This window comes from Chenopodium album, chromosome 19, assembly GCF_948465745.1.
Source record: "Chenopodium album chromosome 19, dcCheAlbu1.1, whole genome shotgun sequence".
In the NCBI taxonomy this organism is placed as follows: domain Eukaryota; kingdom Viridiplantae; phylum Streptophyta; class Magnoliopsida; order Caryophyllales; family Amaranthaceae; genus Chenopodium; species Chenopodium album.
Window position 1 is genome coordinate 8,110,088 of NC_137852.1, and position 16,204 is coordinate 8,126,291.

The window sequence follows — 16,204 nt, forward strand, 5'->3', positions numbered from 1 at the left end:
TGTAGTTGTATGCTAATATATATGGTGTATAGCCATATATAAAGAAAGTTCTATCAACTAGAGAGTCTGAGATCTTGTTGCTTTGTTAGTGTTATCTCTGATCTCTTGAGAAGCATTTTCAAATACTTCATGCTTGTTTTCATGACTTTTAACAATAATCAAACATGGCATGATTTGGTATGACAGTATGAATTTTTCTAGTCTTGTTAGAATCAATCTAATTCTTTACGACTTTATGAGTAACGAGTCTTATAAAAAATTAAAAATACAGACCAAGAATGGGGTGAAGAGAACAAAGCTCGATTATCATGATAGTCCAATGAAGTAAAATACTTCGTAGTAAATAACTAATCAAACTCCGTAATGTTTATCCATACCAGCTGCCATTATAACTTTTCTAGGAATGTCTATGTTAGTTGACTTGTTTTCATGTGGTCACGTCAAATAAACAAAGAATGTTGTACTCGTATTATTTATCACAGGATTGATTAATAAATACAGACAAAGACATCCACAAAATAGCAAAAATACGTGTTCATTGATTTATTTAATTTAACACCATCATCATTCATCATCAGCTGCAATCACCATCAATAAAGACAGGCATACACAACCAAAAAATATACTCCAACACATAATTAAAGATAACAATATCTAGAATTTTTTTATGACTATGCATAAACATACCAATAATTAATTCTATACAATACACACTCAGTTGATTCTAAATTTGGGAACTAAGTTTTACCACTCGAAGTTTAATCTGCTACTCCTCTCGTGAGACGCACAATGCAAACAATGCTCTCACAAAGGGGTCTACCGCCGAGACATCTACATACATAAATTGCTCGGATTAGTTCCCCAAAACATCCTGTTCTAGAAGACAAACAATCTAATGATCCTAAATCGTCATCAATCAGTGCCCCTCCTAACACCACACATCAGAGAAAAGCAGGAAGCATGTCGGACAGAAACAAGTAGCTAATAGATAGAAATCGATAGACAAGGGGAGAAGGGGAGGACGGGGGATAATTGTGACATGTATCTTCAAGATCAATCCACAAGCTGCTCATGCCTCAACCATATAGGAAACCAGTTCTCCTATACCTCACCTTCCATCGGATGAGGTAAATGATTCAGCAAACCAAGATGGCCTTGTAGGTATGCTTGTCTGGGTATTGTCTCTACTTGCAAGGAAGGATGATGAAGAATCGTCAAGGTTGCTATCTCCATAGGCCTGCCACTTCTTCAGGGCTTGTGGTAAGGTCATGTCGAGATCAATTCCATATATGTCCTCGGAGTTCTCTTCTGAAGGCTTCCACACATCAATGAGAGAAGACAGGACATTTACTACATGACCCATTTCAGGTCTCTGGTATGGCTCCCTAGCGCAACAGTGGCCAGCCAGCTCAGCAACAGTATTGATACTAGCAACAGTCTCTTCGTTGAGTTCAAGGGTGGGATCAATTGCTTTTTGGAAAGAGTCCTTGTTAATGTACATCCTCCGGAACCAAGTCACCAGGTGAACACTGTCCTCTGGTTGGGTTTCATCGAGTGCCCTCCGCCCCGTAATTATCTCCATTAATATAACTCCGAAACTGAATACATCAACTTTTGTAGTTATGCGGCCCATTACTGACAAAACAAAACACAAATCCAGTTAAGAGGAATCAGACCAACATATCAGATAACTAGCACAATGTCATTTTACCTCTTTGTATATGCAGCTAACAAGTTATCTAATACAGTTACACAGTATTTTTTTTTTTTTTTGAAAGAATACTGTTACACAGTATAATAACACCTTTATGTTCATGGAAATAGATAAAGAGAGAGACCCTTACTTATGGATGAGAATATTTCTAAACTTTATTTCATAGGTAAGAGTAGTAACTATTTATAAAAGGGGATTAGATAATAAATATCAAGTACTCGTAGTCGAAACTTTTAAATAACACAGATGCTCTGAATCCCATCCCCCCCCCCCCCCCCCCCAACAAAAAAAAAAAAAAAAAAAAACTTAGTCTGCGTGTAGTCATACCCAGAAATTGCAAACCATGCTCACTAGGTAAATAACGAAACATCCCACTAACAGCGTGTGCAAGGGTTATTCTGCTCTTAGTTTCATTTTATAACACAAAACTGGGGAAATTGGGAAGTGTTGACTTCTGAAGGAACTCTTATTGGTTGATACTGGTTAAAATAACATATATTATCAGCAAATGACCAATAAAGGAAGCTTGCTTCTCATTAGATAAGTTAGAAGGTTAATTAAAGCACATCCTAGAATTAAATATGTCAACCCAGTGGATGCTTAGTTGTTATTAGGAAGCCTTAACTCTAGAAGGCCTCTGGCCTTTATGGACCTTATTAAACAAGCTTATCAACAGTCAAAATTCAAACATACCTCCACCAAACTTGCACAAGCACACACACAAAGACAAACATGCTCCTCCAAGCTAAATTGTTATTCATCAGTTGACAAAGCATATTTGTTAACAGATCTTCTATTTGATTCAATTATCTAGCCAGGAAAAGGATAAGCAGTAAGCAAAACACCATGTAATAATTAATTTTCTTAGGAAGCAGAAGTTCCGGTTTTGTTAATATTAAGGACCAGAGTTGCCTGATTCGACCCCACTACCCCTGCATACTGAAATAGCATATTCTACCAGCAAATTGGCATTTTTGGCCCATTTTAACAAATTAGGTAGCCAACCCGTACCAAATCTCATACTTGTAAATCAGGAAACATTGTTAAGGACATAACACAGTCTTGACAAGTACTCCGTAAAGCATTATGGATCGGATAGCAGTATAGTTAATTAAATTGTCCCCTTTGTCTTTGAATAATAGGCCACATTGATTGGAGGTTATTTTGAAGCACATTGAGTTAAAATTTCTTTACTAACCTTCACCAATTAAAGATTCATATCTTTACCACACCGATAATGTATTTCTTTGAAAATCTTAAACAAAGGTATTATCATTAATGGTGGTATGATAAAGTTAAAATCTTAACTTAATCTAGAAAGCGACATTATCATGCAGTGGTGACCAAAATATTAACTATGCTCATCACTTAGGGGCAGACATATAAAGAAGAATATCTCAACACATAAGGATTTAACTTTACCTGCATATTCAGGAGCTAGGTAACCAAACGTGCCTGCCAGCCTGGTTTCTATTGAGGTTTTCCCACCATCAGGTGCAAGACGAACAAGTCCAAAATCTGCAACTTTTGCACGCATATCATCTCCCAAAAGAATATTAGAAGGTTTGAGATCCCTATGAATGAAACTTTGTTGTGCTAAACTGTGTAAATATTCAACGCCTCTGGCCACATCTAATGCAATAGTTAACCTTTGATTCCATTTAAGAGGTTCCAATTCCTCATCCTTCCAGTGAAATAGGTACCTACTCAAATCACCTTGTGGCAAGTACTCATAGACAAGGAGCTTCTCGTTTCCATCCAAACAGAATCCCAGGAGGGCAACCAAATGTCGATGGCGAACTTTAGAAAGAACAGCAATCTCAGACTTAAATTCTGCCAATCCTTTATCTCCTAAAACTCCCGAATTCATCCTCTTCACTGCAATCTGGGTTCCATCAGGCAGCTCCCCTTTATAGACTGTTCCAAAACCCCCTCTTCCTAGAACATTGTCATCACTAAAGTTGTTGGTCACGTTTCTCAACACTTGAATAGAAATGACCATGTTATTAGTCTCTATTACATGGACATCACTAGTGCCACCGCTCCCCTGACTTTGGTCATCACTCATCGCCTTGCCATTTGCTCCAGACCCAGTGACAGTGATTTTGACAGCATCATCAGACCCTGAATGATTTGGATGGATCACCACAGTATTAGACTGTTGTACCCTCCCATAGAGCTTTTTCCTTCTCAAGAAACAAAATAGCATTAAACTAGCAAAAGAAACAAAGACTACACCACCAACAACTGATCCAACAACTACTCCAACTTTAGAACTTTTTCTAGAAGTTTCTCCAGGTCCACCAGAAGAGCCACCTCCAGTTGATGTGCTAGGACGATCTTTGCCAATATCAGCATTCCCACGAGCATTAACAGCAGTGTGGGCAAAAGCTGGAATATTACCATAAAGATTATTAAAAGACACATCAAGTGTCCTGAGGTTCGGCATTTTCGTAAGTTCATCAGGTATGGTACCCGTGATATTATTATGCGCAAGTATCAACGTCCGAACCGAAGTAAGAGAAGCAAATTTAGGCGAAATAGTGCCGGTAAGACCCTTATTCTGTAAATTCACTATTGTAATATTACCATCCGAGCAACCTATCCCCAACCAATTAGAAGAACAAGGCGTATTGCCTAACCAAATTTGAGCAATTTGTAAAGGGTATCCAAATGGTTCCATAACTGATATCAATGTATTAACAAGGCTATCACAATTCACACCAGGATCAGGCAAACAAAAGCTGTTCTTGTTGGGTAAGATGTCTGCAGCTACTGAATCAGGAAATTTAGGGGTTGGTCCTTGAAGAGCATTGTTTGTCAAGTTAACCACCTTAAGGGATGACATCCTTGTCAAGGAAACAGGGACTGGACCTGTGAGGGTATTGTCCCTCAAATTCAGATCCTCTAAACCAGTCAATTTTGACAAATCTGGAATAGGACCAGTGAGTGCATTCATATTCAACCATATTTGCACCAACTGGGTCATATTCTGCAAAACATCAATTGTCCCATTAAGACTTCTACCATGGGAATCCAATTGCCCATTTAACCACAGGGACTGAAGCCCAAGACCCGAAAAGCTCGAGGGTAAACCACCAGTCAGATGATTGGTGGACAAGCGCAAATGGATTATGCCTGGGAAATTATCAGGGTTGAAAATGTCAGGTATATTACCAACAACATTGGCTGACATAGCAGAAAAATTCTTCAAAGAAGAAGCATCCTTGAGCCCCTGAGGTATAGACCAAGCACTTAATGGGTTCTTGTCCAGATATACTTCCTGGAGTGAAGTCAATCCGTCAAAGAAGTCATCAGGGATAGAAGTAAAATTGTTGTCATGGAGATATAGCCTCTGCAGCGAGCTCAGCCCCTTAAAACTCGGTAATGGTCCTGTTACATTGTTGTTCATCAGCTCAAGGACTTCAAGGCTTGTTAGGTTGCCTACTGCAGGGGATAAAGTGCCAGTCAACCCTGAATCTTTCAATTGTATGCGTGTGACCCGATTGCTCGAGTCACAAGCCACACCTTGCCACTTGCACGAGTCCGGAGCAGACCAATCAACATTTGCAGGGGGCTTTAGGCTCTGTTTCAAGGACTGCATTGCAGCAGAATCCGATGAGGTGGACTGTGGAGTAGTGGGCACTACAAGCAGAGACACTACAAGAACAGTCATCTGCAGAGCAACCATCCATAGGGTTGGAACCCTCGGATGCTCAATCGACATCTTCGAGACAATTACCCCACCTACATAAATTATCAGTTTACAAATCATCATCAACCAACAATAATTTATCTCAAATTTTGAGTTCTAATTCTAATGGTTTCATTTCAGTTCAGCTCATTCTGAAAGTCTGAAACTCCAACCCTATATTCCAAAAACTTCAGCTTTCACAAAATCAACTAAAAACCTAGATTCAACATGCATCTATAAACAAGAATCACATCCAACAATTCCAATTTTATCCAGAAATCCCCAATTCAAACAAAACCCCTAAACTACACATCTTATAAACTACAAAAATTCAGTGTAAAATCAACAATTCCAAAAACAATCTTATACCCAGAAATCACAACCCCACAAAACCCAATACACAAAAACACTAAAAAAAAACAACCCTTTTAAATTTTTTTACTCAAAATAATCCCAGAAAAATCAAAATTCAGACAATCCAAAAATAGAAAACAAAACCCTGAAAAGCTAACCTGGAGATCAGCAGGACAAGTGTAGAACTGAGGAGAGAGAAACAGTGTCAAACCTAAAGAAGAGAGAGAAAGAGAAACTTTACTGTAAGAATTCAGTATCTTGCGGCGTGTTTGGCTGAAGGGTTTTTTTTAGTTGGTAAGAATAAATGAGAAAGAAAAAGATGGTAAGAAAGTATAAATTTGGAAGAAAAGAAGAAGAAAATTGGTTGAGAGATTCTTATTATCAATTGAGATTCGAAATCAATCTCCGTTGATTATGGATTAATTTGATGAAGGTGATAATGGAAGACAAGAAGAGAGAGAAAATGGCGGGGTAACTGGCATTGTGTAGTACTTTCATAACATAAACTCGTGTAATAAAGTCAACTTTTTTGAGTATATTTTTCCTGCGTTACATTTACAAATGTTTTTTTTTTTTTTTTTGAAAATGATTAATACACGTAATAAAGAAAATGTGTCTCGCTAATATAAAATAACGTATTTTTGTCATGTTTTATTTAATCTTATTCTCTATCAATAATATATGAAATAATTATTTTATACAGTAATATTTTACTCCCTCCATCCCTAAATTACATTCCTATTTCTAGCATTTATTCCTCACATAATAGAGAGAAACAGGAATGTAATTTAGGGACGGAGGGAGTAGTTTTTTTCATAACATTTATGAGTTGTGTAATAAAGGAAATGTATCTCGCTCGTATATTCGTATAAGGTATTTTTGTCTGATTATTTTAGTTGTATTTCTATATTAATGTCAAAAAAAGTTCAAGATAAATATGGGATGTTATATTTGTTTAAAGAAAGTTTTTTTAGATGTATTATGCAAGTTTTAAGATTTACGTATGCAAAAAAAAATAAAAATATGGAAGTATATAGTAATAAATGACAAGAATTAAAAGTTATGGTATGATAATATTTTGTCCGGTCTAATCTGGTCTAAGTCTTACATATATAAGTAATAAGTTTATGTCAGGGCAACAAAAAAAAAATAATAAGTTTATGTCATTTTGATATAAGTTGAAGAGAATAAGAGGAAATAAGACTAATAAATATAGAAAATTAAGTTTTATTTATATAATTAAAAAAAAAAAAAAACTTATCTTTGGACACGTAAGATTATTTGTTTCATCACCCATGACTAAACATCTTAATCAAAGAGATTAAATTACCAAAGAAATTAATATATATTATCACTTGATTGGTTAGTTTAATTTAGGAATTAAATTATGGATAGTTTGGTGTTTGTGATGTTATTTTAAGCATCAATTTGCACTTAAGCTATTCAATTAGGAAACGTCTTTTGTGGGAAGTTTTTGGACTTGCATGTTCAACCCACTTCCTCCAATCATTATTATTAGGAAACATATAGAACTATGATTCGTATTTTATTCCTTGTAATTATATGCAACTTTGTTTCCTTATTGTCTTGTAAATTTTTATATTTTAGCTGTAATAATAAAAAGAATTTCTTTAGCTATGAGGTCGATTTGCCACCTCAAACATTACTTAGGGCCTGTTCATATTTACTGAAGTGAGCTGAAATGAACTGAACTGATTGGAGCTGAACTGAATTGAACTGATTGGAACTGAACTTAACTGAATTGAGCCAACTCTTGTTGGTTAACGAACTAACATATGTAAGTATAAAGTTAATGAATATAATCAACAAAATTCGGCAAGTTTTTTTTTTTTTTTTTTTTTGAAGTAATTTTATCCATCACCCTGCCATGGAGTTTTTTTTTTTTTTTTTTTTTTTTTTTTTTTTTTTTTTTTTATAGCTTTTATTTGCCAAATAAAATAAAGGCTACTGTAAATTTTAATAAAACCTTTTCCTCCCCATATTATCACATATTTTATCAAACTTAATTGTCTCATGTTGTTTTATGTTTTTTTTGTTATTATTTGATACCTAAGATTTAACTTTAGTTGCCACATGATTTTTTTTTAAATTTTTTTTTATAATAATTTGTAAGAAATATTTACGTTATATTTACTTAAGGTTATATCAAACAGTTAGGGCATGTTCACATTTACTGAACTGAGCTGAATTGAACTGATTGGAGCTGAGCTGAACGGATTGGAGCTTAACTAAAGTGAATTGAGCTGAAATGAATATTCTATGAGAGAGGAAAGTTAGGAGTTGAACTGAAGTGAACTGATTGGAGCTGAACTGAATTGAAGTGAACTGAAATTAAGTAAATATAAATAGGCCCTAATTTAATTTCAACAAATATAATTTTACTTAAGTAAAAGTATGGAGTAGTATCATGTGAAGAGAATAAATTTAATTTATTACTTTTTTCTTTACTTCGAAATGATATAATAATACAATGTCAAAAAAAAAAAAAAGAAAAAAAAGAAATGATATAATATGAACTCTAGTCATCAAGAGAGACAACATTAAGGTCTTTTGGATAGCTTCAATTTGCTCACAATAACAAGCATATAAGAGTTGTAACATAACTAGCCTAAATATAAATAATTGAAGTTAGCCAATGTATTTGGCCCCTGAGATTTACGAAAATATACATTTATGTTTCTAGTATTTTAGAAGTACAACGACCCAAATATGAATGAAGTATGTACATATTTCCACCACGCCAGTCACCACCACACATATGAACGCGTATGAATGTAAAATACATATCTACCATAGATAGTGGGTTTAGATATGGTCATATGGGGGAGGAGGTGTATGCTCATGTACCGCGCTGCCCATCCACAATTCTAGACTTGTGTGTAAGTCCAAAACACAAGCGACACTACACAAAAACCACATGGGAAAAACATGGGATGATAGCGAATTTCTGATACCACCATAAACACATCCTACCAAAGTTGAAGAGGATTTTTCAAGCATGACATTTGATTCGTCGTGATTTTTAGGTGGATTAATCAATTTTGGACGCGATTGATCTTTTAGAGGAGATTGATCTCAATTGTCAGAAATAAATTTAAGGGGTAGAACTACACTGCTTGTATTTAGATTTAGTGTCTGAAAGTCGCTTAACCAATTAAGATATTATGATGATGGGCTAATACAAGTACTCCATATATCCATAATGCATATGCATTGCTCCTCAAATGATTAGAAAGACATCAAGGCTGTCAGGCTGGCTATAGAGAGGGACAAAATGCCAGGCAATCCTTGGCATCTCAACTGTATCCGTCCAACCTAATTGATCGAGTCGTGCCCCACATTATCCCACTTGTCTCCATGGCCTATAACAAGGGAGCTACAAGCTCTGTTTCAGTTGTTGCATTGATGCAGCAAACTGGGCCGAGGTCTGAACTCACCGGATGCTCATACACGTAAAAATTACAAAGTTCTATTCATATATTATGAGTGATAACCATATGGGTATTAGCTGTTATGTGTGCTCTATGTGGCTGACATACACCTTATATAACAAGAATTAAATCCGTCTCTATGTATAATTTACGAGCATGATTATTATACACCCTTGCCCAATCTTATTCTTTTTACATCCAACAGATTCTCAGGATTTGCATTCGAAGAGGTTTGATAAAAGTCTAAAGTAATAAAAGCAAAAAATCAGCTGCAGGAAACAGTTTTGAGCAAAATTATTTCATTGATAAATTCCTAGTTCAATATACTGGCTAGAATTTGTAGAAACTAATAGCAGATCCGGTAGATACAATACTCCTAGAACAATGCATAGCACTATATATTGATCTGCAGTCTGCAGACATTCAAGAAAGGAATGTATGCAGAAAATAAGCCGAAGTAGAATGTAAAGATTACAAAAGGATAACAAGACTAAGATGCTCAAGTAACGGATGATCCAAAACTGCAGGGAAATTCATATTCCTCATCATTCAACGGTAATTTCTGTAATTAGGGCTGTACATGCAGCTCTCAGCAAATTTTACCAAATTTTCTGGCTGTGGAAGCCGACTAGCCAAACCTACACAAAATAACAGATGGATAGTCAGCGGATCGCAAGAAGATCCAAGTATTTCTTTATATATCAGACAGTAACAGTAATGGCTCACCGAGTTCATAAGCCTTCTCTGCTACTTTGGCAGCAATATTAGCAGATATATTTCTAATGTCTTTGTATGGCGGATAGATAAGTCCCTTTGCTAAGTGCACTTCGGTAACTTGTGCAGCCAATGCCTCAGCTGTTTACAGATTGATAAAGAGTTACTTTTACTTTTTCTCCGTCAAGGAAGATAACAAAAATCATAGGGTAGGGAAAAAAAAAAACAAAGGTTTTATTGTGCTATTTAAAAAATTTCTGAAAGACCCAGAGAGAATAGCTTAAAAGTAGGAAGAAGATAGAGCTGATCAAAACTGGCCTCATCCAACTCAGGCAGTGTTCACAGAATTTTCCTTATTGAAAATGTCTGTCAGCCCAATTGACCGGACTTTTATGGGGAGTATGTTACATACTCCAGCTCAATCTATACCCGATTTTATCAATTTTCTGCAGTACTTTCCAGGCCAAAATGCACCCGGCCTGATTTTTTTGGACCATGGAACAGTCCATGATCAGCTCTAGAAGAAAAGTTGTAAGAAGAATTGCAGAGGCTATATGTCTTTGACTCAATCACAAAATAAGAAATCAAAACTTGTAGTTTAAACTTCAACAGTTTCAGTGGGGCACTTACAGGCAGCCAAAAGCATGTCGTCATGAACACGAATTGCACCGCACATTATCAGACCCAAACCAAAACCAGGGAATATGTAAGCATTATTTGCCTGCAACATGACAAAAAAAAAAAGGTTAACTTGCAATCTAGATAAAGAGGGTCCCTGAAAAAAAGGCAGTGGATGCAGGTTAGACCTGGCCAGGAACAAAAGTATGTCCTTCGTATTCAACTGGATCAAATGGGCTTCCACTGGCAAATATTGCTTTGCCCTGCATCATTTCAAAAAATAAAGCCATGTTTATGTCAGTTTCATCTTGTAGAAAAGAAAGAATTAAAGGTGAGAACTGAGAATTTTAAAGGCAAATAAAAACGGTAATTTACCTTGCTCCATGTGTAGGCCTCCTCAGCAGTACATTCTGACTGTGATGTGGGATTTGATAAAGCAAGGATGAGAGGTTTCTGCACAGACAACCACATGAAGACCCCATGTTAAGTTTACAACTAGATCTAGCAAAATTACGCCATCCCAGATTACTTTAAATTACATGACCCAAATTTGATCTGACTGAAATTTATCCAATGTCTCAACCGACCCAACTCAAAAATTAATGTCACAATAAACCGGAAAATGATCTGATCCAAAGCCAAACTAAGTGAATCATCGCACAAATATGGCCTCAAACTCAAACGTCTAAATTTGCTTATCACCTCTACAAAAAAGAAGCAGGAACATAAATGAAAGTAGAATTGTACCGAATTGATAGATGACATGGCTTCAACCACCTCCTTAGTGAATGTCTTTCCCTTTCCAGAAGTACCTATCAACACAGTGGGCTTGATTACCTGAGAAAAAAAGGACACAGAAGTAAGTATTTAACTTTAGTCACAAGAAAATCTCTTATTGATGAAATGCCTTTTTAGGAGCCAATCTCTTTCACCTGTACTGCTTCTAAAAGAGTTGTAACAGGTTTAGCCTCATGTGCCCAAGGGAGTTTGAAAGACTGAAGCGACTCCTTCCTAGAGCTAACAACAAGTCCCTGTCATCAAAACAGTACATAATTATCGTAAGTAGAAGATTATAAGAGTCAAGTATCATAATGAAATGGCCTTTATGTGAAATTCTAATAAGCATCAGGGTGATTGGATAATACCTTGGAGTCTACAAGCCATATCTTCTTTCTCATTTCTTCAACAGGAGCTTTTGTCTTTGCAAAGACAGTGGAGAAAGATAATAAGGTGGGATAAAAAAAAATTCAATAAATAAAAAAATAAAAAAGGGGAGTAAAGATGAGAGCATAGTTGTACTGAATTTCTAGAAATAAACAATGAACATAGTTTGACCAGTTTGATACCTTGTTTGACATCTCACGAGCTATAAGCTCGGCAATACCTGTTCCAGCCTTCAGATAACAAAAGTTTCAAGTGTTAGATAACAAAAACAGACATATTAAATTAAGGAGATATCCCAAATCAGAAAGGGATGAACATGCATCCAGTTGACCCAAGGGATGGAGGGGAGGGTGTGTAAGGCAAGAGAGCTGCAGTAGCACAACCAGTATAATCGGAAGTAATTTGTAGAAGTGACAGAATACAGGCATCTTTAACAAGAATACAAACATTTCTACACATATAATAAATTGCTTATAGTAAGATTGTTAAATGCTCACTTCTCCAGCGCCCAAAAATAAGAATGTATGATCCGCCAAGTTTCCTCCTAGTGGTTTCAAAGAGGCAATGAGCCCAGCAAGAACCACAGAGGCAGTACCCTGCACTCAAAAGTGGTTTTATATCAGTTGAAACTTCTAAAAGAAATAACATGATCTTAAGGCATAAGAATTTTCATCACCTGTATGTCATCATTGAAGACAAGGTGAGTTTTGCGGTATTTCTCCAGCAGTTCAAATGCATTATGGTTGGCAAAATCTTCAAACTGCATGAATTTCATAATAACAGCAGAGGTTTAGTTTTCTTGGGAACAAATGTTTATTGTAATTAGAGGCTCACAATTTGTGACTGACCTGTATGAGGATTTTCTCACCATAGTTCTGCTTAACTGCAGACATAAATTCCTGAACAAACTCAGCATATTCCTTCCCTGTAGCCCTATTTTGCTTCAGACCAATGTAAAATTCGTCGTTCAATAGCTTCTCATTATTTGTGCCAACATCAAGGGTTATAGGCAAGCACTGTAAAGGAAGAAGATAAGAAATCATACAGTTAGATCTGGGAGTAGGGGACTTAATAGCATACCTTTACCACTTTTTTCATCCAGATGAACTAAAAGTCAAAAGATTACATGCTTCACATTCAGAAACCATAAAAATGATTACAATACAAGAACTTAAGCAAAATCAATTGCTTACTGCTGAAGGGCGAACTCCACCAAGTGCTGTGTACAAAGAAAGTTTTCCAACAGGTATGCCCATTCCCTAAACAAAGTAAGTTTGTCTTATCAATCATGAGTCTGACAGAGAAATCAAGGTAGAGTGGAGGGAAGTTAAAAAGGAATGTCAGAGACTTAAAAAGGAAGCAGACTAAACATGCTCCATACCTGGCAACCAAGGTCTCCTAGTCCAAGGATACGCTCACCATCAGTAACCACAATAACTTGAATATTCTTTTCAGGCCAGTTTTTTAAAATCTCGAGAATTTTTCCCCTGAAACAAAATAAGACATCAAATTCCAACTTCTGAAAACATGGATACAAGTCGAGCATTCATTTATCCAAAAATGCAATAAGGGAAATTGATGAGAATGCTCCAGAAAACATACTTATCCTTCAAACTGATGAAAAGACCTTGAGGGCGTCTAAAGATACTTCCATACTTTTGGCAAGCCTCGCCAACAGTTGGAGTGTACACAAGTGGTAGCAATTCTTCAACATGATCAATAAGAAGCTTATAAAACAGTTTCTCATTCCTCTCCTGGAAAATTATAGCATCAGCAGATCAGTATCATGCGACACGTACATCTTACTATGAGTCACAACATACATTAAGTAACATACATCTTACTATGAGTCACAATGTAACTTTTGAAAGTATCATGTATTAAATAATTTTCATCAAACTAAATCATTTATGAAACCTTTGGCTGCGAGGTTTGTCATCAACACATCACACCTAATTAAACATATATTGTCCTGTAAACTATGATCATTTCTAATGTAGCTCTCCTGTTCCAGATACTACTATTACAAATATAATTCTCAAAATCCACTTAAAATTAATTGGCTTACACTAATCAAATTATTAACAGTGTATAAAATATTCCTAATGACACAATTGTTGACAGCTTTGGTAATTGTCAAACACAAATATATACCTGAAGATCCATCATAGCAATGTATTTCTGCAAGGGAGCTTCATACTGTCTGAGAGTAGCCAAAAACTTCTTCGCCTAATGTTCAAAAAAGCGGTGATTAAGAACTACTCTAAAGCGAAAAAAGCTTAAATGAATTTGACATCCTAACAAGGTTTAGTGATTTAACCTGCAGCTCCTGAGACAGACATGCAGGTGGTAATAAACCACGCAAGTAGTGAGCATCTCTTTCTTTCTCTGTAAAAGCAAGCCCTTTGTTGTGATGGGGATCCCTCAGCAATGTATACCCACTGCAATGACAGTACTTGATTCATATATATATGATCATGACAAATCTTTTCGGCTTTTTCGCAATCAATAACATCCAAAGAGTTCCAATACATGCCTTAGGAAAATTTCTACTACATTTTTTGATCTAATACAGGTATAATACAGTAATGCAGAAGTCTTGACTTAAAGAATCTCCAAGAACTAGTTAATCCATAAATCTATTAATCCAGGAATTAATTTCTCAACCTTCATTTCTTATTTTCTTTATAATTGTGAAAATTTTTCATATATGTTATGATTAAACCATTATTTCCTTTTTTGATCAGACAATCAGACATAACATGAACACAACCAAAGCAAAAAACCCATTTCAGATATTCATATTTGTTTACAGTAGTTACTTAAAATTTAACCATTCTACAAGAAAGAAACCCATATAACTATGCATTTAAATTTTAAACCAACACGTAAAAGATCAAAATACTACCATGACAAAATTACTAAAAACAACAAAAACGACAATACTCAAGACCCGAGATCAAAACCCGTTTACGTAACATAAAATTAAACAAACAAGAAAGGATAACAAATGTAACAATCACCTAGCAAAAGATACTACTACCATGAAAAAATTACTAGAAACAATAAAATCGACAATACTCAAGACCCGAGATCAAAACCCGTCTACATAACATAACATAAATGTAACAATCACCTGGCAACAGATACTGTCCAAGGAGTGATATGTTGAGCCTCGGTGGCAGAATCCTCACCATACACATCCTTAACACCCCCACCAACACCGTTGGATCCTTGAGTCATCTCATCCAGTGCATTACCAGTACTCATAATTCCTCTATTCACCCTTTTCTCTCTCTCTCCTTTGACCTTCAAATTGACCAATAATCTCTGCAACAACAACAAAAAAATGGCACAAAAACTAACAAACCCAGAAAATCAATGAAACCCAGAAAGATACAAATTGTTCCTTTTGTTGCAGAAAACGTGGGTTATTTTTATAAGCAAATTTAGAAATGTGAACAAGGGTATAATTAGAAATTTTTTATTTCACAAAAAAAAAAAAAAAAAAAAAAAAAAAAAAAAAAAAAGGGTTTGATTTGTCTTAGGACTAAGATTTGGAATCAAGATAAAGCTAAAACGTGGCTTATTAAATTTGATTAAAGAATTGCAAAAGTAAATGAGAATTACCAAAAAATGTGGTCTGTTTCTATTGAGTGACATCATTATTACAGTATATTTGGGTAATTAGTAGAGGAATTTGATTTGGGTGATGCAAGAGGAAGGTGTTTACTGAGAAAAGTCAACTTTCTTTTATTGGAAGGTCAAAGGAGAGAGAAAAGTTTTAGTGAGAAATACGCTTATGTTGTTGGTGAACCATGACTAGACTACACTTTTAATTATAAAAAAATGGTGTGCTCATACTAGAAGTCTAGAAGTTTAGACATTGTGGAATTCAAATATGTTCATACAATATGTCTAATTTTAGATGCTATTTTTGTAAAAATATTACTCAAATGAGAAAGAGAATCAAATTACAATATAAATGTTAGAATCATAGCACTAATGTTACTTAAATTAATATTGTATGTTGAATAATTGAATTGGACTTTACTAGTCAACTAGGTTAAGTCCCGTGCCATGCACGGTAATTTTTAAAACTTAATACTTATCATTAATTTAGCATTATTATTTAATTATAAAAAATTAAACCTAATAACAAAATAGGATAAAAGTTCTGTAATTACAAAAAAAATTAAAAAAATTGATCACACTAAAGAAAACAGAGAGAATGTGAGTGAGGGATAGCTCAAGTGGTTAGAGCTTCCTCCCGGTTCCAAGAGATCTTGGGATCGATTCTTACCCCCCGCCCTTGTGGCTCTCTTAACACACACAAGAAGAAAAAAAAAAAAAAAAAAAAAAAAAAAAAAAAAAGTAAAAAATAAAACAGAACGAATAATATATACACAAATAACTATGAATTACATCATTAAGTTATAGAAAACAATTATTGCATAATATTGTATAAAAAAAAATTATATATATATATATATA

General features: G+C 35.1%; 2 protein-coding genes across 2 annotated transcripts; both read right to left on the bottom strand.

The window, feature by feature from the left end:
• Nucleotides 1–606: 606 nt before the first annotated feature.
• LOC145595822 (receptor protein kinase TMK1-like) lies at nt 607–6,284 on the bottom strand. The gene is made up of 3 exons (XM_081652249.1): nt 5,921–6,284; nt 3,137–5,461; nt 607–1,635 (listed from the first exon to the last, which is right to left on the bottom strand). The coding sequence occupies exons 2-3, from the start codon at nt 5,439–5,441 to the stop codon at nt 1,109–1,111; spliced, it is 2,832 nt and encodes a 943-aa protein (XP_081508375.1). The 5' UTR covers nt 5,442–5,461; nt 5,921–6,284; the 3' UTR covers nt 607–1,108.
• A 3,212-nt stretch (nt 6,285–9,496) lies between these two features.
• On the bottom strand, nt 9,497–15,521 carry LOC145594531 (NADP-dependent malic enzyme-like). The gene is made up of 19 exons (XM_081650845.1): nt 15,341–15,521; nt 14,847–15,040; nt 14,031–14,151; nt 13,865–13,939; nt 13,313–13,464; nt 13,092–13,197; nt 12,904–12,969; nt 12,559–12,726; nt 12,387–12,470; nt 12,208–12,306; nt 11,893–11,940; nt 11,692–11,745; nt 11,479–11,577; nt 11,294–11,383; nt 10,922–10,999; nt 10,735–10,809; nt 10,559–10,649; nt 9,941–10,069; nt 9,497–9,852 (listed from the first exon to the last, which is right to left on the bottom strand). The coding sequence occupies exons 1-19, from the start codon at nt 15,374–15,376 to the stop codon at nt 9,764–9,766; spliced, it is 1,854 nt and encodes a 617-aa protein (XP_081506971.1). The 5' UTR covers nt 15,377–15,521; the 3' UTR covers nt 9,497–9,763.
• Nucleotides 15,522–16,204: the final 683 nt, after the last annotated feature.

What these genes read in the sequence shown, in the direction of transcription:
- LOC145595822 (XM_081652249.1), bottom strand. Translation starts at nt 5,441, where the DNA reads ATGTCGATTGAGCATCCGAGGGTTCCAACCCTATGGATGGTTGCTCTG. An exon ending in CCTAGCTCCTGAATATGCAG is followed by an intron (nt 1,636 to 3,136) that starts GTAAAGTTAAAT and finishes TTGTTTTGTCAG; the next exon opens with TAATGGGCCGCATAACTACA.
- LOC145594531 (XM_081650845.1), bottom strand. Translation starts at nt 15,376, where the DNA reads ATGATGTCACTCAATAGAAACAGACCACATTTTTTG. An exon ending in GTGGAGTTCGCCCTTCAGCA is followed by an intron (nt 12,727 to 12,903) that starts GTAAGCAATTGA and finishes CTTCCTTTACAG; the next exon opens with TGCTTGCCTATAACCCTTGA. An exon ending in ATACTTTTGTTCCTGGCCAG is followed by an intron (nt 10,650 to 10,734) that starts GTCTAACCTGCA and finishes GTCATGTTGCAG; the next exon opens with GCAAATAATGCTTACATATT.